Raw genomic sequence first — 23,573 nt, 5'->3', positions numbered from 1 at the left:
GAAACTGGCTCAATTAAAACGTAAACAAGGAAAAGTAAACCGTTCGGGACGCTGCGGGAAGACTTATGAGGCGTTATACCGACCTGCTGGTGAGTACGCGGTTATTTGTTGCTTTCAACGTGTCTCTAATGCAACTTAGTCCCGCGTAACCCTTCTCGAAGTGTCGGCGTGCAACGGCCGCTCCTCTTGTTCGCTTTGTGTGCGAGCGAGCGACATCCCCGAATCCTATCGTGGATGGGGGGACGCATTGCCAGCCGGATCGCCAACTTGACGAGCAAAAAACTCGCCCCCGTTTTGACTTTGAGACCGTTTAACAAAGCCACGTGCCGGGTTTTTTTCGAGGTGACACGCAGGAGGACGCGATTTCTACCAACAGCGGCGCGTCGAAGTCGCTCGATCCCTCCCTGCCACTAATCATGGAGGAGAAATGCTTGCGCTTGGCACCAACGGGAAAGTGGGAAGAAGACATGTTTTTAGCGCTCGTTCGAAGCCAGGTTTGTGCCCTACGTCGACCGCGCGAGACGCGTGATGCTGTGTTTCGTAGTTTAATCGCGATTGTGTCGAGGATTCCGTCCGTTTTCGACCGCGGTTCGCAGTTTTTCGAAACCTGACCTAAATCCCGTCACGCTGGACGCCGCCTTCTCCTCGCTCCTTAGGACGTGGAACGTCTATTGTTGTCCCAGGCCGGTTCTGTGGGACTGTCGCGGAAGGGAGAGGGCGGGGTTGTTGCTTTCAAAGCCACCCTTTCCTTCTTTCTTTCTTTTGCCTTCTCCTTTTCCCTGCATTTGTGTGCGTGTGCTCTGCGCAGCGTCTCGCGTAAGATTTTCGTTCTGCTTTCTTTATCGGAGCTTTTGTGGCGATTAAACGGAATTCGCCTTTGTTCGCCTTAGCGGTACATGTGGCTGCGACAGGTGCGCCAGGCTTCCTTCGCCTCCCTATCGCATGGGAAACTCCCTCTATCTCGGCGTGGTCTCGCGGGTGTTGATAAGTCTTTGGGGGGGAGGTCGTGCTCTGCTGATGAAGCGATGAGCAAGTCTGCCATGTGGAAGTGAATGTCGTTAGTGTTTCGAATTTAGTTCGACCGTGAAGACTTTTTTGATCGTGGGCATCCACGGTCAAGTGTGGCATCTGTTCGGACGTACCCGTTTCTTTGATCTGAAAAGGTCGGTATATCGTTCTTGTTTGTCGTCTTGTCAGCGTTCGAATATGAGGTGGAAAAAAAAAAAATTCGCACATGTCTTGTAAGCCTTGCATATTGCGTATACTTGCGTTCCCGTGTACACGCTCACTGCATTTTTAATTTTTTTTTTTCCCCCTTGACGAGCGTACCGTTTCAGCGTAGCGAAATTCTCTGTGCAACTACGAGCTTGGCGCGATTGCTTATGGCTAGCCGCGATGAATGTAAATTTGCGATATTTTGATTCTTTTTGATGTTGACACACATTTCGGGCAGGATTTATATTGCGGCGTATGCATGTTTGATTTGTTCATTGCGAGAACTTAAACTGTTGCTGTCTTAACAGGCCGGCCCTTGCTGATGGTGTTTCCCGGGCGTCTAATTGAGCAAATGCAAGCACAGTTGTAAGTACCCCTCCAACCCCCACCCCTCCTCGAGCTGAACGGATGTGTAGCAGTAGTGCATAAGAGTATCTTTATTGCTTGTTTTGTTTGTTTTCTTAGCGCCGGTTGCCTTTCATGGACAGTCTTTGAGACTGTCAGGCCAGCAGAATCATTGCTGTGTAACTGCTGTAGTAAGGGATCACTAATTTTATGCCAAATGTATAGTTATTAAGAATGGACATGCTGCAGTTATTAATATTTTTTCTGAATTTCGTAGATGTCATGCTCATGTTGTTACACCCAGCGTGTTACACCCAGCCCTTGTGTTACACCCAGTATTGGCAATGGCCACTTTGTCACGCCTGTATATGTAGCAGGCCCATGGTTTTTTCACTTCGTTAGGGATTACATAACAAAACTAAGAGTGAGCAATATGCAACAAAATTGAAGCCGTGTGACATGTCAGCCTGACACATTATCATGTTGCAGTGAGTTGTGGGTGTTTTTTTTTTTTTTTTGCAGTGCTAGCTTAGTTCACTGTGCACCCTTCAGAAACACAACGTGTGGGACATCGACATCCGGCTACTGCTCGTGCACGTTGTACACGTATTAATTGCAATATAAACAGATGACATCGGGTGAACGTGTCGGTAGCTTGCTCGAATCAAGCACGCGGAGTCTACTTCGCCGTGGAAAAAAACAACGGCGTTTTTCGTGTGCAGAAATTCGGGAAAAATACAAATGAAATATATAAGAAAAATTGCTGGTTTGAGCGAGAATCAGATCTAGGCCCGCTGGGTGGCAAGCAGGTGTTCTATGACAGAGCCACAGCATCGATTAAACCGCTTTGGGGAAAAACAAAGAACAATATTGGGAGGAGTTTCCTTAACTCGTGTAATATTTTGTGGCAGAATCGTCGAATCGCGCCCGGTGTCAAAACCTGTTAATCGCAGAACGAGCAATTTTTTTAAAAGCCCACCCATTACAAAGCGCTCAGACATATTTAGTCACCATCATCAGCAAAAGCATCAACAAAATGAGTTACTGCAACGGTTCGCATGTCCCCTTACGGACTTGTAGAGGGCGCTTCGCTGATTTGCATAAGAAGGAACTATGATGTCGTGAGCACTCTACAACTGTACTTGCACCAGGCATTCTAGGATAGTGTGAAACGGCCAATGTTACCCCATCGCTTGCTTGTTTCCTTTTGCATGGTTGAAGGATGCACCAAGAATTAATGGTAGGCTTTCAATTTGCACAGGGCTGGATTACGATAAGGTGTTCTATTCTTGTAGGCGAAGCTCAAGTGTCTTCTAGGGCTTCGGAATGTTGTGGTGGAGGCACCTTCGGCAGCGGGCATTACATTGTCTGATGAGATGAAGGAAAAGAAAAGAAAAAACCGAAGACAAAAACAAACATTTGTAAACACACTTGTTTCCTCCTGGAAATCGTTTTTAGAAAATTTGCCTTGTCTTTTGACGTTTTCAGTGGCTAGTGATACTGTTAGTGTGTTTTTGCTGTCTTATCTTTTCACATGCCTCAGAGCTCTTAGTCATTATCAGCTGTAAACACTGTATGAAGCGTCTGTACAGTTGGGTGACATTGGCTGAATATAAGGACAAGTCTTTCTGTCTACAGCGTTCCTTAAACCCTAAAATGTGTGGGGTTGTTTGATAAGATGGAGTTCAGCGAGGAAGAGTCTGATCTTGTGTGAGCAGAGCACGTCCTGTTTCTTGTCTGGGCATGTTTGACCTTTTAGTGTGATATAGACGTGATAGCAATAGTGTGACTGCGTGACTTCCCAATAATTTCACATTTTCATGCATGTTTTGTTCTGGCTGCTTTATTTAGTTGCTACTCATTAAACAAAGTGATAGTTCTTAGCCAGTTATGATGGGCATTTACTGTCTGACTAGGCTTCTGGGTATGGAAATGGCTTTAGAAAAATGATATATCTCGTTTATTGGCTTTGGAGTTACAAATGAATGTATTTACAGAAAGCTACAGTGGGAAACTTGCTCCTTATTAAAAATATAGTGTGTATGAAATTCGACACAGTGAGCAATGTGTCATGTCACATTTCGAACAAATCATGGAACTGAACCTATTCTGTCTTGCCAGACACTTTTTGCAGCGCAGCCTCTGGTTTGTTGCAACGGGAAACAGCCAAGATCATCTTTGCTTACTTCAGCATTAGGTTCTTTTGGTAGAATGTTTGCTTTACTTTTTGAACAGAAGATGGTAAACTAGATGGTCGTGCTTTATTATTTTTTTTCCAGACAGCATCGGGAGCTATGATGGTGTCGTAAAATACACACTCCCAGCCTTAGCGAGCAATTCGGCAGATAGGCGCTTTTGGAGATTCCATGCATCCACTGCACAGATAAAATCCCTATTATTGTTGTCCATGCGCTAGTTAAGGGGCCTCGAACAATTGTCTTCTTGTCACTAACAGTAACACATTCTAAGGTATACCTCACAAACACTCCTAAAGTTAGGAAAACAGTATGAACACCAGAGCGAAAGTGAAGTGAGGAACATGAAACAGCGGCTTGGGTTTTACAGTAGGCACAACTGCCTATCTGCACAAACTAAAAGTTAATGATTTTACTTTTATTTATTCATGGCCATAAATTATTCTTTGATAACCAGCAACAACTTGTCTTGGCAGTACTGTATAACCTAGCCAGTTTCATCCCACACATTTAAGTTCCAGCTTTTTTATACTCGTTTAGTATATGCGACCCACACAGTATGGTACAAGTATTGTACATTCAAGTAACACCTATTGCATCATATTTGATGCAACTAGAATTCACTCGCTGCTGTAACTGAAGCTACTGGAAATCGCAAAAAAATGTGCCTCATTATCAGAAATTGAGCAAGGAAAAAAAAAAGCCGTTTATTACCACATTAAAGCTGTAAAGGCAGCTCTGCCGCTATACAGAAGTGTAACACAGTGAAAGGTAAAAAGGGGCCACTTTAATGTCCAGTGCATTTCCACCCTGTGTTTTCTTTAGTCAACAATTAAAGGGGTAGTGCCATCAAATTTCAAGGCTAGAACAAGCCTCTTGTGGGTTTTGCTCTGTATGCTAGGACCCTCCACGCGAGCGGTCGGACACAGCAAACGTTTCGAACATATTTTAATTCACTTCCAAATTGTACCTAAATGCTCATTATCCCAACTGAAGCCCATCGCAAGCGTGTCCAGAACTGTCACGGCTTTGCTGAAAGGGCAACGAAAGTTGCAGTGACGTCACAGCAGATCTGTAGTGTAGTGAGAGTAGGCATGCGCAGGTTTCCTCTTCAAGAGGAACAAAGGTTCATCACAGTGCACCTCTTCCCTGTTATGTAAATGTATGAGTCCGACTTCGCTCCTCCCCCCTCTCAAGTCGCAGCACCCTTTCCCTATTATGTTGTAGCTCCGCGGCTGATGCGCAAAAGAAAATGAGAGCCGCCTGGCTCATTAGGCGAGAGCCACGTGGTGATCAAAACGCTCTGGCTCTGGGCCCCGCTGAACGCGTCAGCCGCAACTGGTTTGGTCTTCTTCGCCTGCGTCCCAATAAAAAGCTGCGACCACGACATGGCCTCATCCGCCACCGTCTCGTCTAGTTCCACTACAATTGGTGACCACGGACACATGGACAAGTGATCGGTGCTGCGCAACTGCCCCCGAGCTCCGCGGCCATGTTCCAGCCAGTGTAAGCCTGGCAGCCGCAGTTCGACCCGCCACTGCCACCATTTCGGACCTATCGCCTAGAGTCTTAGTTCAAGGAGTTTGCGGCGGCCTTGGATAGCAACGGCATCTGGATCCAAGAGTTCATGTACGAGGTATTAGAATACCATTTTCCACATGGCTGCAAACACTGCCTCACATACTTCACCTGGAGCCCTCGCTCGTACATTGATTTGCGGGATACCGTGCTCAAGTTTTACGGCCTCAAACGTGCTCCTCCTCCCACAAGCGACACAAGGATATCTGGCTCATTACCTTTCAGGACGCCTCCAGCACCACAGGCAGTCCAGACGGTTCCTCTGCCAACAACTGGCCACACCGGTAACGGAGAGCAACCTTCCGTGCCAATCGATCCGTCATTCGAGAGACCCACGACACTGGAGTTCACAGATCCTGCTTCCGATGGGCCGGTTCTGCCAACAAAGGCATTGCCGCTTCGCTCCATTGCAGATTCGACACTGGCCGCTGCTCCGTGCGTCGTCAGGTTCGCCGTAGAGACCTGGTCGGCTGCACTGTCTGCCCCAGGTGATTCGACAATCTCGGTTAAGCCAGCCGACCTGCCTGTAGACTTCATGCCTCTCCCAACACCTCTCAAAGCCCACGACACCACTCACACTGTGGACCCAGAGCCCGTAGTGCTGTACACCATCAATCTACCCAGCACACCAATGCCTGCTGCTCAAACCCTTGTTGACTGCCAGTCCTATCACGACGTCACCGGCGTCTCAAGTGGCAGCCAGGGTTTTCTAGACGTGCCTGCGAAAATTTCCTACAATATTTCTGAAGAGACACGCCGCACACCCTCCTGCCAGCCCACAAGCATTATATACCATCCGCTCCCTTGGACAGCTATTCACCTACGCACCCGTTGCGTTGTCCGTTGTCCCCATTTGATGGTGGGCTGCAGCAGTTCTATGCACAGCGCACGACTCGTGGTTCGCCCAGGATATGCATCACCTTGTCGAAAGACGCACTGTTGTTGGCGCTGAAGAAGCCGTAGCAGACAACAATTGGCGTTGTGTGGATCACGGCGTTCGCACCACTTGCACCGACGCCAATTACAACGCGCCTCACTGTTTTGCTCGCTGCTGCAAGCGACGTGCAAACATCGGGGGTCCTCGCCCGCTGCATGGTTCTCAGTGCCGCCCGCTGGAGCTATCAGATTCCTTTGTACGTCTTCTACCCTAACGACATTCGGACTTCCAAGTGGACACTATAGGAACTACTGCACATTTATATAATGTTTATATGTTGTTCTTACATTTTTAACAGTCCTTTTTTTATTGCGTAACACGCTAGGCGGGGAGCCCTTGTAGCGTAGCGCTAGTGGCGACCAGCCAGCTGGAGAAAAAGATGACGAGCGCTGGGGGCTCGTGGCAGCTGGAACGTTGGTTCTTCTAGCTGACTGGACGCCACGGCCATTGCTATATTTTGGCAGCTCGTTTCGTTCTGTACGTCATGTCTGCTTATTTAACCTGCGATGACAGCATGTATACGTCGGACGCCGTCACGTTGCAACTACAATGTCAATGTGTGGGGCTGTGTTTGCACATCCCCCTCGTAGCGGACTATGGGAGTGGCCACGCTCTAATCCGCCTCCCGTGGGCGTGCCTATAGTAGTGAGGTGAACGACTTTCGGAGACCTGCACCATGTACATACCGGCAAAGCATCACAGCTGCTACACGTTTGTTTTGCAGGCACTTGTGGGGAACGTGTGTGGGAGAAATCCAGCGAGAGCAGATGATAATCGGCACAAAATGCGTCACAGCCTTGTGTTACCACGTCACCAAGCCACACTGCTACGTCACAGCTTGATTCGGTGTCCAGAAACCGAAGCCGAGAACTCTCGGTATAAAAAAGGCGGTATTAATTTAAATAGCGAGAATAAATGAATCTGTATCATGCTTCCTGGAGCTATAAGAAATGCTTGCAGCAAAGAGAACGCAAACCACAAAAATGGTGGCACCACCCTTTTAAATAGAATTTGCTCTAACTTTTCGAAAATATGTGAAATATTTACCTTCTTTCAAGTACAGTGATCTACGAAAAATACCGTCACATGCAGTGCCGAAGGCTGTCATTTTCAATACTGGCATAGCGGGCGGCGCTCTAGTGGTAGGAACTAGAAGTGTCGAAATTGGAATATACTTCTGTGTGTTTCTGAAGCTCTGCTTTCAGATTCAGTTTGTAGTATTGGTCGTAGTTTCGGACATGGCACGCCAAACATGATACTAAGTGCAGTGACTGGGAACTGATTATAATATTTCAATTACACTCTTTTGTGCCATTTCAATGTTGTTCAGAAGGGCCACTTTTATCTTTCCATGCATTTATTCTTGTTTGTCATGAATAAGCATTCCAAGTGCTTATCTTGAAGAGCAAGGCTTTTATGCTCGTTGCATAGAAATGACCTGTGTTGTCAGAAATGCATCTGTGTATGAGTAACGGAGTGACCAAGCGGCAGAATAGACCATATGAAAGCAAGAGAACATTCAGAGGGGCACGAGTACGCAGGTGAAGCTTGAGGCACATGAGCTTGGAGATTTTGGAGGACATCGAAAGGCATCTTGCCCTTTTGTATTTATGCCCAGCAGGGAATGGACATCTTACCATGATTTTCTGGTGACAGGATAAGGGGGAGTCTGAAAATGAAGTTGGGACACTCGTGGTCCAAATTCTGATGGTTCACCCAACGAACGCTCGACCGAAGCCCCTTATTAACCCCGCAGCTAGGCGTATGTAGCCTCGGCCAAACTGATTCAGTGGCTGCTTTGGATCGAGCCAATGCCGCACAAGTGCACAGTCTTTTGGAGGGCTGGGCTATGACTGCAGCGAAGCACTGGGCACTACTGTGAATCAGGCCAATTTGTGGGAGTGTTCGCTGTTCGCGACAATTCATCGGCGTCGTCAGTGAGATTGCGCTCTCACAAGCTGACTGCATTGCCGTTCAACCAAATTTGAATTCCACAAAAAGCCTTTTTTTGTGTGTTTTGTGCAGTGCTTGGCAATGACGATCGTCGGGGTGTTTTGTTTGCAGTGTAAGCGCTCGGCACTGCCTGCAAACAGCTATCGATATTTGCGCCATTATTGTTGGTTGAATGCCATAATCTTCTGCGGGTGTTTCAGTATAAAGTGTTGCGCGTTTTGCCGTTTTGCCCCTCTTTCATCTGTGGTGTACGTTGCTTCACACAACTGCTGTCAAACCAGTGACTGTTACAGGTAGCCATAGCTGCTTGTTCATTTTTAATTGATTATGCCAGTAAGTTATTAACATTGCGATTGCGAATAGCGCACAGTGTTAGCAGATTTTTAATTGATTATGCCAGTAAGTTACTAGTATTACAATTGTGAATAGCACACAGTGTTAGCAGGTTGTTCCCGCTTATCGTGGCTGCTAAACTGATGGCTGTCCAGTTTAGAATCTGTCAAAGGGTGGACCCCATTGTAACTCAATGGGGGGAAAAAAAAATCGGCAATTTGTAAAACCGCAATCAAGCAGGTGAGGAAAAGCCCAGGAAAGAAGAAATTCACCACCGGTGATAAAGCTGCAATTCACTACTCCAGCTAAGCAATAAACTCTTTGATGTGCTGCATTTTCTTGCTGTTGCTGCAGTGGCAATGGGGAAATAAAAGGGAATTAAAGTTTTTTCTTTGCTCGAAAGGAACTACTTAACGGAGCGGACACACTCATGGAAGCTTGTTTTGATGCACTGCCTGTAGGCATTGTGGCATTGGCGACGTCAGCCGCCTGCCTCACCAAACTCCCTTCCATGTGAGCCAATACCACAGTTAATTGTGACTATCGCAGAGGACTAACGAAGACTATGTCAAGCTTTGCTGGCAAGCAGTTATTGCCCCGAAGTAAAAATCTACTAAAGGAAGTTCATCTCAAGGGCCGTTCATCTACAAAAACTATCTCCCATGGAAGCTGCAACTTCACAATTACATCTGCAAAAACATGTTCGGCGATGTGTAGGGAGGTGGTTGCTTAGATATTAAACTAATGTCTGAGCACTACTGACAGACAAGCTTCTGCAACAAATGATTCGTCGAGCAGGAAGAAAAGGCTTGTGGGTAGGAGTGAACAAGATGTGTTAGCAGAGTCAAACACTAGTGTATTATTCACCAAGTATTGTCAAGTTATATCACAAAGCAGAATAAACTTTAGCTTTAGGATTGAACATATTATTGGGCAGATTTGTGTTCAGCAAGAGCAAGCAATCCAGAGGGCACAATGATAGCAAAAGAGGGCACAATGATAGCAATGAGCACAGTCATTGGGAACCTGAACTATGGGTTATATGGGTCAACCCATTGTGGGTTACATGAGTAGATGTACAGGCTTGACAATTGTTAGCTTGAACACTGTAGCATGTGCCCATACTTCCGTGAACCAGTGCAGCTTCTGTAGTCACCTAGAGGTGCAGTAGTACATTTGTCTAGGCTTGGCTTTGTTCCAGCTGCTAGATGCATTGAGTGTGCCAAGTATGCGTTTTCATGATTGAAGGTTCACTTTCAATGCAGCATTGCCTCTGGGTGTATGCCAACTGATGTGTGTTTATGGTAGCCATATTTGCCATCTTTAGACCGACGAAGTGCTTCAGCACACGTAAGGGTTATTGTTGGCAAAAAAAAAAAAAAGACCTGGAATGCATGGAATATGTTGCACTGTCGCAGTATAAGTTGGAGGAGCAGCATTCTTAGAGTTATAAACTCTCTTATAGCACCGACTGCAAGTACAGTTGTTAATTGCTTGTTACATCATCTTGCAAAGCAGCGAAGTACCCACTGTGCATATATAAGGCATTATGTCACCTATATAGCTGACTGTGACTGATGATGATTTGAAAGCCGCCTCCTCATATTTTTTTCTGTTTGGTTCTGGTATGCGAAAAAATTCACATACTTCCAACAACACTGATTGTTCGGAGCTTTTCTTCAATGGAGACATCTCCATGCTACAACATGGCTCCTGCTTACATTCATCTCGGCAACCCCAAAGCATTTCAACAGAGGCTGCTTTAGCCACGCGACACAATAGAATATGAAAATGTATAATTTGCAGGCAGCGCAGTCACTCGGCATACGAAACGTGTACACGCCAACCCCTGATCGGATTCAAGTCAACCCCTGATTGGATTCTGGCAAATCAGTCCACTGAACCCATGGGCATTGTTGCTGTGCAGTTGCATTTACTCTTCATAGAGTGCAGCAGCATTTCTTCTCCTTGTCTTATTGCTACAGCTTTCTATAGATTATCTACTCGGTGTTGCTGCCGAGTTTTGGTTTCTATATAGATTGGCTGAATTAGAGCCCCTCGTCCAAATGATTGAATAATGCACTGGCCTTTTTTATATATTCAGAGTAACAACTAGCACCTGCTATAGATTACCAGCTTCCGTACTGTGTTTCTTGTGATGTGCACTGTAGGCAAGTAATGTCTTCGAAGGTGGGTGATTCATTCAACATCGGTATTCATTGTACAGGAATGAATCAACTGTAAAGGGGTGGGTGAGGAGGTGTACAGGGAAATTCGTTCGGGTTGTATTTGCTTCGAGTTCTTCATACTTAACAAAACAGCTGAGAGATAAAATATACATTCGGTAGGGTACAACCGCCCGCAATATGGAGAGTCCACTCCCGAGCTTAGGCGTGCATTTTCTGTCATTTGGTTCCGTCCTCATATCTGTTCATAATGGTGTACTCTGACGATGGCTATATTGCTCGTTTAGCCCGTAGGCTTACTGTCATGTGACCTTCCACTTCGTTTAATGGAGTCCGTGGGTGGTCCGGAGACCAGGCAAGCCGGCAATGCTGAAAGTATTTTTATGGACCAGCCATCCTCATCCTCAGCTGCTGACTGCATGCCCATGGGGGTGGGGCGTCAATGCTCCCATTTCATAGGGCTTGCATGACTGCAGATATCTCGACCGAATCAAATGCCTTCTAGTAATCCATAAAGGCTATATAAAAGGGTTGGTTATATTTTGTTCGCTTCTCTGTCACCTGGTTGATAGTGTGAATGTGCTCTACTGTTGTGTTGCCTCTAGGATACCTGCTTAGTTCTCTGGTTGATTGCTTGATAAGTTGTCTATTAGCTATTATTATTTTTGTAAATAGCTTTTAGATAGTGGACAGTAAGCTGATAAACCCTTAATTGTTCAAGTCCCTGATCTACCCTTTCTTATGGATTAAGTTGAAGGCATCCTTCGGAAACCCTGGTGCCCTCACCATCAAGTGACCCTTCGTGTATAGTGTTTTTTTTTTTTAAAGCCTAATCGGTCCACTGGCTCTTAGCAGGGGTGATGGTACCTGATCCTCACCAGCGGCTCTGCCTCTGCATTCCCTCCAAGGCTTCCTTCACTTCTTCTGTTATTACTGTTGAGATGTCCAATCGCTCTGGGCTGCTACTGCTTATAAATTATTGTCAGTGTTATCCCAGCTACTGTTAAGACCTCTGTAAAACTTCTCAGGTACCGTAACTGTCCCATCCTTATTGGTAATGATAATGTCTTTCTTTTCCCTTAGTGCATACATTTGGTTTTTGTCTGTGCCCAGTTTTCTCTTCACCTCTTTGAGGCTTCGGTTGTTCTTTGAAGCATGTTGAATCCTCTGTATCATACCTTCTTATGTTGGCTGCCTTACGATTATTGATTAACATTGAAAGCTCTGTCAGTTGTGTTGACGGCTTTCATGCTTATACGTTTTTAATTCGGTTTTTTCATCTCCTGGGAGAGCTTTGCCAGCGTCATGTCTAATGACTCTACGCCCAACTTTTGCTGCACACTCCATATTGATACTACTAGTCAGCTTATCACTCATTGCATCAATGCTGAGGTGAGTTTCCTTGGTTAGAGCCAATCATTGATTCTGGAGCAAGATAATGAATTCCTGTACTTTCCCCCTCAATGCTAGTTCATTAACTGGTTTCCTATGTGTCAGTTTCTACCATTCCTCTCTCAACACTAGGAAAATTCGAGAGCTTACTGTCCTGTGGTCACTTCATCATATCCTGCCAGTCACTTCCATATCCTGCATGGTGCCAGAGTGTGTACATGGCCACATCTCTTTTTTGGAACCTTTGCCATCCCGGGCGCATACCACGTGCACCCACCCTGCTTGCGCATCTGCCGTCGGTCCCCCGCACATTATGCCGACGGACGCTCTTTGTAGAGTATGTGTGACCTGTGCATCTGTACTGCACAACAAATGTTATCATTTGGTGCTGCATGCAGTTCTCACACTTTGTTCCCCCCCTTAGGAGAAAGAAGCTTGTTGCCAGCGGTTTTGTTTGCCACCTTCAATGGTATCGTTGCTGGTTTTAACCCTCTTGCTTACCGTCGATGTTACTTTGACGATAGGCTCCTTTTATTTTTTCGCAGCTGTCGCAGTCTTCGTTGCTGCCAACATGACAGCCCAGTCTTTCCCTCAGATTTCCGCAGTACACTACTGGGCTCGTGCTGCTTGCCTATGGTGAAGCCACGACAGCATGCACCGAGCGTCCTGCTCGTAGGGGCAACCTTGGCAGACACCACCTTGCCCTGCTGACCAACTATGCTCTTTGAGATCGGCCTCTTGTGTGACGCTGGCCAGTCCTTTCTCCAACCGGCCGCACACGTCTTGTTTGTCTGTGGTCGCTTTGGCAATCGTCTTCGCGATTTGGCCTCCAACCCCTGACTCAAGCGCAACGGCACCTGCTTCGCTCTCGGCGGGGACATCTGTTTTGGGCACCACTGCAGCTGCGGCATTTCTTGTGGCCCTTTTCTGAGGAGCCGACATCAGTGGCAGGTTTCAGCATCACTACTTGAACCCAGTTTCACCGCAGTGTCTTGGTTCTCGGTGTCTTCGCCCGTATCCATGTTGTGGTTTCTTCTGGCATGCACAACCATGGCCTTGGTCATCCATGTGACACATGTTTTCAAACTCTGTTACTGAGTGTTCTGTGTTGTCCTTGTCATCCCCTCCTGCAGGTGTTGTCCAGGCCTGGTTTGCTGGTAGCTCCCCAAGTGGGACCTTCTCGTTTGCATGATGATCATCGCCGGTTAAGTCTTGCGCCAGTTTGCATTCCCGCCTAACTGGTGGCATTCGACATTGTCCTCGTGGCAGACTCGGCGTGTCTCCTCACAGCTCAGTATTGCGAAGACTGTGTCAAGGTGCATCAGTGCTGCATTCATCTTTACTTGTCCAGAGGTTGCCACATTTGTTTTGTGGGCCAATTGTCGCATTCTTGCCATCTCCTTAAGCATCTGGATGCAGCCACTGGTTCAAAACTCGAGAAAAACATTAAGTTGAAGAAACATCCAACAGTGTTGCTTGCAATTCAAAGTGTTTCTGGCCATCGCACTTTCCATGAATCTTCGTTGCTCAGGGAGCATATCATACAAGCGCACACTGCCTGCCAGTTCGCCACCAAACTCCCGTGCATTGTATCATCTGATGCTTTTGTATTGAATCTGTGGAATGCATGCTGCGCAGCACGTGTCGTTGTGATCTGGTGGTGCTTGCAGTTCCCACATGATAAGGCACCATCTAGGGAGCATATTACTGAAAGAATTTTTCAAGCGGGCGTATTACCTGTGACTATGCTGCCAGAAGGACAGCGCTGTCACCAAAAACACTTGCATCCTTTGCTATAGCTGGCATCTGCGAGCAGAGCAACTTTCTTTTGTTCTCAATGTATCATGGGTTAGGAACTCCACATCCTTTTTGAATGTGAAATATTGCTTGGCGAACTCCAGTCACTTTGAGTGTATCTATCTAGCTGCCTATGGCTTTGTGCTTACCTGTGCAACACACGGCTACATTTGCGCATGGCTAGTAGCGAAGTGAGAGTAGGGCCACTTTATCGGCTGTGTGCCTTCAGAGAGTAGGTGGCGTGTAATGAGGAATGCATGATGTTACCGATGAAGTCTGCATTCTAGCATGCTCTGCTGTGGTGAGGGGTGAAGCTGGGCAAAGTATGTGTAACGCTGGTCTGCAAGTCACACTCTTATGCTCACCATTTAAGGTTTTGCTTCAGTGCAACCACAATGCATTGCACAATGTTGCTGCCTTGACTCTGACAAAATGCTCGTGATGGCTGCCAAAATGTTACGCTAAGTCACATCGTTATAGGGCCTCCAATTGCGTAGTGAGGCCTGTACTTTCCTGCTCCAAATCAAGCCTGGGCCCAAAAGCGACTCGTTTCGAATTTTGCCATGACAGTGACTTGCCCTAGACGACCATTGCGCCATCAGCTGTTTTACATAATTTACACAAACACGGTCATGTGCCTCTTATTGTATGACTCATCATTTTCCTTGGAGTTTCGACTTTTTATGGTCTCTGTCCTTCGCGGCAGACACTGTCACCAAAGAGTCTTATTCATGCTTTCTTGTGATCTAGCCACTTACCCCTATAACCCATGTGTGATGGGAACCATAATTTCAGAAGCCACACTACACAGCATCTTCGGACATAGTTTGCCCGTGGAGGGCTGAAAACATGAAAACCCTAAACGAAGCAAAAATGGCAGTCATAGACACTTGGTGTTTGGCTTTTACACTCTCCATGTAACTTAAATATAAGTTTTTCTTTTCCTTTTTTTATGGGCACATTTCTACAGTTTTGAGTAGCCCTACCATAACATTATGCCTGTTAACAGTAACGTGTTAAAGGTGCACTAACGAGAATTCGGGTAGCGGTAATGAGCAATTTCACAATCTTGAAAACACTATTCTTACCATAAGATGACACCTTCGACAAGTGAGAAACTCGTCAAAATAAAATTCAGGTGGAGATTCCACCTTGAGCTTCCCGCACCGAATGCCGTGATTCTATAAATTTTCAAGGTGTCTACTGGGTCCTACGTAGCTTACAATTGACAAAAATGAAGTACATTGTCATCTATTGGTGCCATAGACCTAACATACGAAAATTTCATCGAGACAATCTTGAAAAATATGAAAGATACATTTCGAAATTAGTGATATTACATATGGACATTTTGCTGCAGAATTGAAAAATGAAATTTTAATCGTGATTTTTCTCCACTGATGAACTGATAGTGAAACTTATGGCATTAGAATTCTCAGAGTGCAGTTTATCAATTTAAACCAAGCCATTGTTTTTCTTTATTGTCCTTTTAACCCTATAACTGCTGATTTAAAAAAAATTTCCTGTCAAAAAGTGCCTATTTCTTTCATTGCTGATTTCAAATCTGATTGTACTTACAAGTAGCTAGTCAATGTTGAAAAAATATTTTCCCTGCATACTTGGTCAAATCAATGGACTAAACTTTATTTTTGAACAACACTTAGAAAACCAGCTACCTGCTGCTAATAAAATTTCAGAACCTTATAAACCAAAAAGTTACAGATGTTACATCTTTCTTCACTTCTGTAGGCTAAGCACCCTTGGGGTATTTCACTCGGGAAGCTTCAGGGCTGCTTGCTTAACGGCAGTGGTGGGCCAACTGCACCAATTTGCTACAATTTCATTTCTCTGCACCTTGCTGTAAACATATGAGTATGGCTTGTGCCAACCGCACCAGAGCCCACTAATTCACTTGTTTACAGGACATCGGATCATTTATGGCCCAACACTATTTAGGGCTTTTCTATAATGCTGCCGATGCCCATTACACGCTCTATTCTAGTGATGTGGCTTTTTAATAATGTTCGGCTTAACCGAGGTGCCTGCTCCGCCACGCGTCTCTGTTGTTGAAGGTTTAGCATGCCATCGATAGCCTCTTTTATTTGTTTCGGAGCAAGTAGAAAAGTGTGTTTTTTTTTTTCGCTCGGGAGTCACTCTGTGTACCATAATATAGCGGCTGTGGCCAGGCAGCTCTATCGGCACTGTGCGCTGTAAATAAATAGCTTCCTCATGCAAATGAATATTCTGCTGTACAGAAGTTTGTTTGATATTTCAGGGAAAAAGTTAATGCCTCTTTATTGTGCTATGCAGCATTTCTGATATGCCAATTGTAAAGTCAAGGCTAAATGCCCACATAGAACACGTCTGGCATGTTGTGGTGCTACAGCTGCCCGCGCACGGCTTTGGGAAGTTGAGTTGAAATGTGAACTACAAAATAAAGAACAATTGCTGTCACGCGTCCTAAACACTGCTAGAACAAGCAGTGTTGCCATTAAACAACAAAAGAAAGCCAAAAAAGCCTCCCTGCTAGCAAACTTTCCAAATGATTTCCTCTCACTTCTTGAAAACTATGCTTGCGAGCATGCACTGCGTGGCCCCCGTTTTTTCGCAAATTGCACATTGACGAGAGCAGAGCGGCACCGTAGCGGGGATTTCTCACGGTTCACGGAGTTACATCTAGCTGGGTCTTGTGATGGCTTGCTTCGACTGCAAACTACAAACCAGATGTAGTCGCATTAGTGCTCAGTACTTGGTCAACACCCTAAAACGGTCATGCTGGATTCGGTCATGGGACCCCTGTCAATTGTGGAAAGTCAGTTGTCCTTGGTCATCAGGCCTGTATGCTCACGGGACGTCATAGTTCAGCCCAAACAGTGGGAGTTGCACGGGGGTCCATACCCACCAGTTGCACCTGGACAGCACATCAAGGTAAAAAAAAAAGCTGTGAACACGGGGTGTAGCTAAAGCAAACGTGTTGCCTAGTAGAATTCTCTTCTTTAAGGCTGCCTTGAAAAAAGCACCTTCCCACCTTTATGCTTGGGTTGATCAGTGATCCCGCCCAGATTTTTCTTTTAGGAGACTATTTCAGAATATTTGGAAAAATGTAACTAAATGCCTAATTAAGGTCCTAAAATATGAAAAGACAATGGCATTCGGTGCTTCTGCCTCTAATAATTATTGACCATGAGGAATCATCATTTGTAGTGAGTTCTGCCAATCATTGAATGAACTTTCTACGCAGACAGTTTCCTGGAGTAGGCTCTCAGTTGCAGCAAGCTTTTTTTTTTGTATTCATTTGTTAGACTACTGGTTTTCTGCTCAGGATTTTTTGTGTGTGCGTGTGTGTGTGACATTGTGATGCCTGTCATTCACAGAAACCATGTCATGCTTGCCTTTTCACTAAAGCTTCCCTTCAACTCTCATCTTTTTGCAGTGCAGTGAAGCGAGAATATGACACTCTTTTGTGCTAAGACCTTGATCGATGGCTGCTCTTTGAATGCTTTGTTGGCTTTTTCTCCTTGTTTATTTACATCGCCACAGCACTTCCTGTACGCAGACAAATAAGAATATCTATAGGGAATTTAGACATGTTTCGCTCCAAGTGTTCCCGAATCGCATTTTGTCTGCTCCAAACGGGCTCCAGAACACAGTTCCTACTGCTCCAAAGCAGACTTTTTCATGCTCCGAAAATTGCTTCAAATCACCAACTGGCTGTAGCACCACTATAATGCGTTGAGTGGAGGTACATACTTGTGCTGGCATGCACGCATGTTTGTGTACATGTGTGCTACCTTAGAGTGGTTGATGGAAGCTAGAGCCTTGGGCGATTAGCTGTGGTAGAACGAGAGATGTTGCTCTGCCATTGTTTTAAGTTGTCTCTTTGGGGCAGCAACTGCTTGTACAGATGTATAGTTAAAGTGAGCATTGCTGTTATTCTAATTTGTTATGATACCTGCATTCTATCAGAGAACAAGTTGTAAAGCACTGAAAGAATCCTTGATCTTTGAGGATCACAGGAAGTTGAGGACATTAAGTGCTTATTTCCTGGCATGACATTGTGAAAAGGAATGGAAACCACTTTGTGTTGTTTTTGGAGGGTCAAATACCACTGTGTTTGTATTTCACTGCGCCGCTTAGACCCAGAAGCCTAGTAGCTACAGTGTAGTGCTACCTTACAGGATGGCATGTTTCTGGCCTTGGTTATTGCATTTCGATGGTAGGAAGGGCAAAGGCACCTATGTACTAAAAATAAGTGCACTAATGGCCGGCCAGCACGTAATAATCTTGAATTGTGGTGTGCTTCATAATGAACCTGTTGTTTTGGCATGCAAAATCGTACAACTCTTTATCGGAAGTGTCTTCTCTTGAGGCTTGTTATTGAATTAGATGTATGGTCACAGTTGAAGTAAAGTGATCGCCGCTACACATTTTCGCTGTCACATTCTAACAAGCTGCATCATTTTCTAGGTTTTCAGGTAGCACAGGCACCCTGTAGAGTCAGATAGAATGGATTTGGAGGGGGACGTGTCGACGCCCAGGGCGGAAACCAGGGCCGCAGCTGTACGAGAAATGAACAACAACAATACGACTACCACGGCAAGCAAGTCCGGCGATGACACACCCGCGCGAGACAACCGCTCATACGAGTGCGATGTTTGCTTCATGCGTTTCACGCAGTTCGCCAACATGCGACGGCACAAGCTCAGCCACTCGGGCATCCGCCCTTTTGAATGCCGCCTATGCCTCCGGCGTTTCTTCCGCAAGGACCATCTTGTAGAACACACGGTCCGTAAGCACTCAAAGCAGAGGCCACTGCGCTGCCCCTTCTGTGCGAAGACATTTCCTTCTGTGCCCATGCTCAAATGTCACCTCTCCAACGCTCACTCATCAGGCTACACTCCACGCAGCAACATTTGCAACATATGTGGCTTCGTTGCCACCTCGGCAGGTGGAGCGAAAATTCATTACATGACTTACCACGTTCGTAGAGCCTTGCGTTCGTCGTCCCCAACAGAGAATTCATCAGGCCTAGCTTCCTTGCTCTCTTCACCATACCAGGGGGCACACGGTGAGGTCTGCACCTTAGGGCCATCTACTATGGGGACAATGGACGTGTACCGCGAGTCCTCGGAGGACGGTGTGGGTGCCATAGAGGTTCACCACATCGAAGGGGACTACTCAGAAATATCTCCTCGAATCACGAGCGTAACGTCTCAGCGTGACTCTGCCGACAAGGCTGGTGAGGAGGAGGACGACGATATGATCGTGGTCAAATCGGAAATGCACGAAAGCATCACCGACACGCTTACAGCCGACACTGGCGACAGCAACAACAATACAAACGTCAGCAACAACAACGCCACGGCTGGCACTGGCACGAGGGGGGCTGGGGCCGATGAGAGCAGGGATTCTCCTCATGACAACCAGTCCACAGCCGAAGACCATGGCTTCATTACTTCCGACACTGGGAACTGGACCATGCCTTCATCATCGTCGTCACAGGAGCATTGCTCCTTGGGGACCAGTAATCAGTGGAGCGCGACAGCTGTGCATGGGAACCACGACCTTGGCATAGTCATCTCGCCTCCGCCAACAGCGGCGTTCGGCTCTACTTCCACCGCGGACAAAGCTGACGAGAAGCAGATGCGTAGCACACCCGAAACTTCCACTGCTGACGGCGACAGTGGCGTCGACATGCGCTACCCAAGCCCCCTGGCGTGCCAGTATTGCGATGTTGTCTTCTACGACCGCACCCTATACCTTCTGCACCGTGGTGCTCACTCCTTCCGCAAGCCGTGGAGGTGCAACCTCTGTGGTCACCAGTGCAAGCATAGGTACGACTTTGCCAGCCACTTGATTGCTCACCCGCACATCTGACAACGCTTGCCGGTTGATCACTGTGGAGCACCGCCACCTCAAGGATGAGAAGTGGTTGTGACACATTGCATTTGTTTACCCTTGTTGCATTATGTGTGGTTTGAATTGCCACCACGGCATTGGGGGCACTGTGCCGCCGCTCTCCAAGAGCTGTATTTTATAGAGAAATGAGGTTTCTGTTTGTTGGCTTGTGCTTGATGGATGGACTGGTGCGAAACACAAGTCTGAGAACAGGGATCAACCGGTGAAAAAACTAAACGCGTGCATAGCCTTTGTTGTGTTGAGTGATTGTGACTGTGAGATGCTTCCCATGGGGGTTTCGGGCCGTGGCTGTTCCTACGAATGATGCTCCATGTCTTGGAGACCAGCATTTATCGAAGGAACATCGCCTGTTGTAACTTCCAACTAATGAGCACTGTCTCGCAACAACTCTTGGACGTCTCTTTCCTATCAAGTGTGTGCCTTAATCATTTCTGAAAACAAAGCATAATTTCTATTTTTATTGCATGTTTATACAAGATTCACCCGACTCCTTTCTACTCTCATCCTACTCATATCGTGGCATAAACTGGGCCTTCGATCTGGCACCATGTTAACGGCATAATAATAGTGATCGAGCACCGTTGGTCTCTATGTTAACTATTGTGACCCTTCATTGATCTATAGTCTACATCACCAAAGTGCCTTGTCGCATTGCAGGTAAACTGAATTTGTTCACCCCACATTTGGGGCGAATCTCAGAGTACACTGTTTCTCTGCTCATGGCCACAGGTCTCTGTATAGTATTTACTCCTCTTGAGCTATGCATTATATATACATTTTTTGTCCTTATGTTGGCAAGACAAAAGGCTTTGTCTTTTTTTTATAACACAGTATGAGCATGTTGCTGCATAGTGTAGGTACCACATGATTTTGATCACGTGTGCGAGTTGCTGCTCCACTATCACCAACAATTGTGTTGCCGCAATTTTCGTTTTACTGTGCTTAGAGTCGGTGACTGCATAATAATAGTCTCTTTAAAAGCCTGAAATAACTCTCATAGTATAGCCCTATAATTTCAATCATGTGTGGATTTGCGAAGCACAGGTGGTCCTGAAGCGCGAGTTAGACCGAGGTAACTTATGGTCACATTGTTTTTTTAAATCATAAATATCAATTATCTGGAATGCAATGACTTTAGATTATTGTTTTTTTTTGTTGGGATTTACAGTTTAAAAGTCTTGAATAGGGAAGCACTCAAACACTTGTTTCCTATTATTGTGAGCAATATTATAACAAAATTTGGTAATTAATCTGATTAGCTTTTAATAGCTGAAAGCACTCATATGATTAGGTTCACACCATTTGCTTTATTCTACATATACCATATGTTTGTTTTGCTATAATAAACATATCATAGTTGTCCAGATTTTTTTTCTATTTTCTTTTTTTGACAACCAGTTCGCTTTATAAAACAAGAGTTGAACATTCCTATTCAGATGCTACTTGTGATTGCCAACCATCACAAATACCATAAAATTTTTTAGAAGCTCCAGAGATTCCTGAAGCTGACAGATTGTCAGGGATTCATTATAATTTCACCACTTTTTGCAATGTGTTAGTTGTGTTTTTTTGTGATTGTGGTTTGGCATATTGTGTAGAACAAAATTATTTTTGCTTGTGGAGGTGGTTACCACGTATTGTGTGGTCTATACTATAAGATACCAGCTCTGGTCTCTTTTTTTATACCGGTGGTTTCAAGTTGCCTATAGTGTGACTTGAGAAATGCAATATGTAATGTGCCGTGTGTGTACGTGTGGTTGTGTGAAGTTGAGCATGCTTTTGTGTCTCATAGCATTTCAAAAATCTTAGTGTGCAATATTGGTGTTGGGATCCTCTTGTCTCTGCGTGTGCAGTTTTTTTCTTTGTTTGCTAGAGAATTGTACACCTGTTGTTTGTTTTATGTTGCTTCACTTACCAGAAGGGCGGCATAGCTGTCTGTAGGAGAGACTAGCTCCTGTTGTTACTGAACGAATTGATAACAGTAGCTAGAGTCATGCGTTGTTTAGGTGTAAAATTTGATGCAGATTTTGGACACCAGAGTGCCTTACTCGATACTCAGAATGAAACTCCTTTGAGGTATATATTGTTTTGTTAAAACTGTTGCAACAGTCAGTGCCTTGCTGTTATCACATTGTGCCTTAATGAAGCTACAAGCTAGTTGAAACTATTGGTGCATCAGCCTACAGACATTTTGAAAAGTGTTTTAATATGTCGGTGTTTAAAGGGGGTCATGGCAGGATCACTGAACGATTCGTTGTTCCCAGAGAGAGCTAGCGGTAGAGGGTCTGTTGTGCCATCAGATATCTGAAAAGTGGGCCATAAGAAACATTTCAGCGCATTACAAGCCTCGGAAGTTGCTGGCTCTAAACGGCCGCCCACTACTACCGACCAGGATTTTGCCATGGCACGTGCGACATCACATGCAGCAAAGAGTGGAGCCATATATTGTATCAAAGTTTCAGGCATTGGATTTTGTTAAATTGCCTAGCTGTGCATAGCTGAAGAAAGCTAAAATATCTTTATTTCATGCACAGCTGACCACAGAAAAATATCGTTCGCTGGAATGCAGATGCTTCCACAGCTAGCTGCTTATTATGTCACTACTTGAGAGTGCGCTAGCGTTGCCCGACTCTCAGGGTGCTCGCATGTTTATTAGAATATTCAATTATAAATTAAGCACTTGACCAAACGCGCTGAAATTTCGCCTGCCTATTTTTGGTAATGCATGAGGATCAACCCACATAACACAGATTGTGATAGAAAATTAGGTGTGATGGCCTCGTTAAGCCCCGAACTGTTATACTTTCATCTGTAGTAGAAGAATGCTGTAATGGCCGATTCCAAAAAGAAACACTGCTGATTGAAGTGTGTGGTATGCATCAAATGCAGGTATACAGTTCACTCAGTTCAACTTGGCTCCGTACTTGTGTTTGAAAACTGACATGATTGTTAGGTACAGGTTAATACGCTATACTCGGCAATAAAAAATTATGTATTACGGATGCCTACATCTAGTTCATGTACATGACAAGCTGCGCTTTGGTAGAACCTTCATAATGTTTTGTGCTTTGTATGATAAGGAGCATAATAGGATGCATGCATAGTGTGCAGTGAAATTGCAGGGTTCGTGCTTTGAAAACTTGTGGTCATGAGGTGCACGTATACAAATAAATGCATTTGTTCAATCAAATTACTTTGCACGGAACCGTTCAAAAGGAAACTTTTTTTAAGTGTTGCTTAAATGGTAACTCGTCCCTTCCCTTACTTACCAGTAAGGAATTGTAACCGTTTTCTTGGCATATAAAGTCTTCATTTGTACTTCGTGCACTGATTCTTGCTTTTCTCTTTTTACTAGCTATAATATTCCTCAGAATTTCAAAACTTATGAAGTAATAAACTTCATGCAGTAAAATGCACTGAGGTAAAGATAAAGCAAGCAGGTATATCATGGATAAAATTGAACACGCTTTAAAGAACGCTTTAAAGAACGAAGGAACTGTCAAAGCGGTGAAGAAGAAACTTGTGATAGGCAAAGTCCAGATGTATGCACTAAAGGACAAGGAAGGCAAAGTAACTACCAATACGGATAGAATAGTTAAAATAGCAGAGGAGTTTTACAGAATCTGTACAGTAGCCGGGACAACTTGGACCATAATGTAAGGACTCGTAGTAACCCAGATGACATCCCACGAGTAATGACTGAAGTGAGAACAGCCTTGGAGG

General features: G+C 45.3%; 1 protein-coding gene across 2 annotated transcripts; it reads left to right on the top strand.

Moving 5' to 3' along the window:
• Window positions 1-18: 18 nt before the first annotated feature.
• Window positions 19-23,168, top strand: LOC119170570 (uncharacterized). 2 transcript variants are annotated; one of them, XM_037421767.2, is made up of 3 exons: window positions 19-89; window positions 1,524-1,581; window positions 18,399-23,168. In XM_037421767.2, the coding sequence occupies exon 3, from the start codon at window positions 18,438-18,440 to the stop codon at window positions 19,806-19,808; it is 1,371 nt and encodes a 456-aa protein (XP_037277664.2). In that variant the 5' UTR covers window positions 19-89; window positions 1,524-1,581; window positions 18,399-18,437; the 3' UTR covers window positions 19,809-23,168. The 2 variants fall into 2 exon arrangements, with proteins under 2 accessions (XP_037277664.2, XP_075743221.1); XM_075887106.1 differs by lacking the exon at window positions 19-89 and adding an exon at window positions 131-1,163.
• The last annotated feature ends 405 nt before the right edge of the window (window positions 23,169-23,573 follow it).

This window comes from Rhipicephalus microplus, chromosome 2 (assembly GCF_043290135.1).
Source record: "Rhipicephalus microplus isolate Deutch F79 chromosome 2, USDA_Rmic, whole genome shotgun sequence".
In the NCBI taxonomy this organism is placed as follows: Eukaryota; Metazoa; Arthropoda; class Arachnida; order Ixodida; family Ixodidae; genus Rhipicephalus; species Rhipicephalus microplus.
Note: the sequence above shows the minus strand (reverse complement) of the source record. Positions and strands in the feature narration are given on the sequence as shown.

What these genes read in the sequence shown, in the direction of transcription:
- LOC119170570 (XM_037421767.2), top strand. Translation starts at nt 18,438, where the DNA reads ATGGATTTGGAGGGGGACGTGTCGACGCCCAGGGCGGAAACCAGGGCC.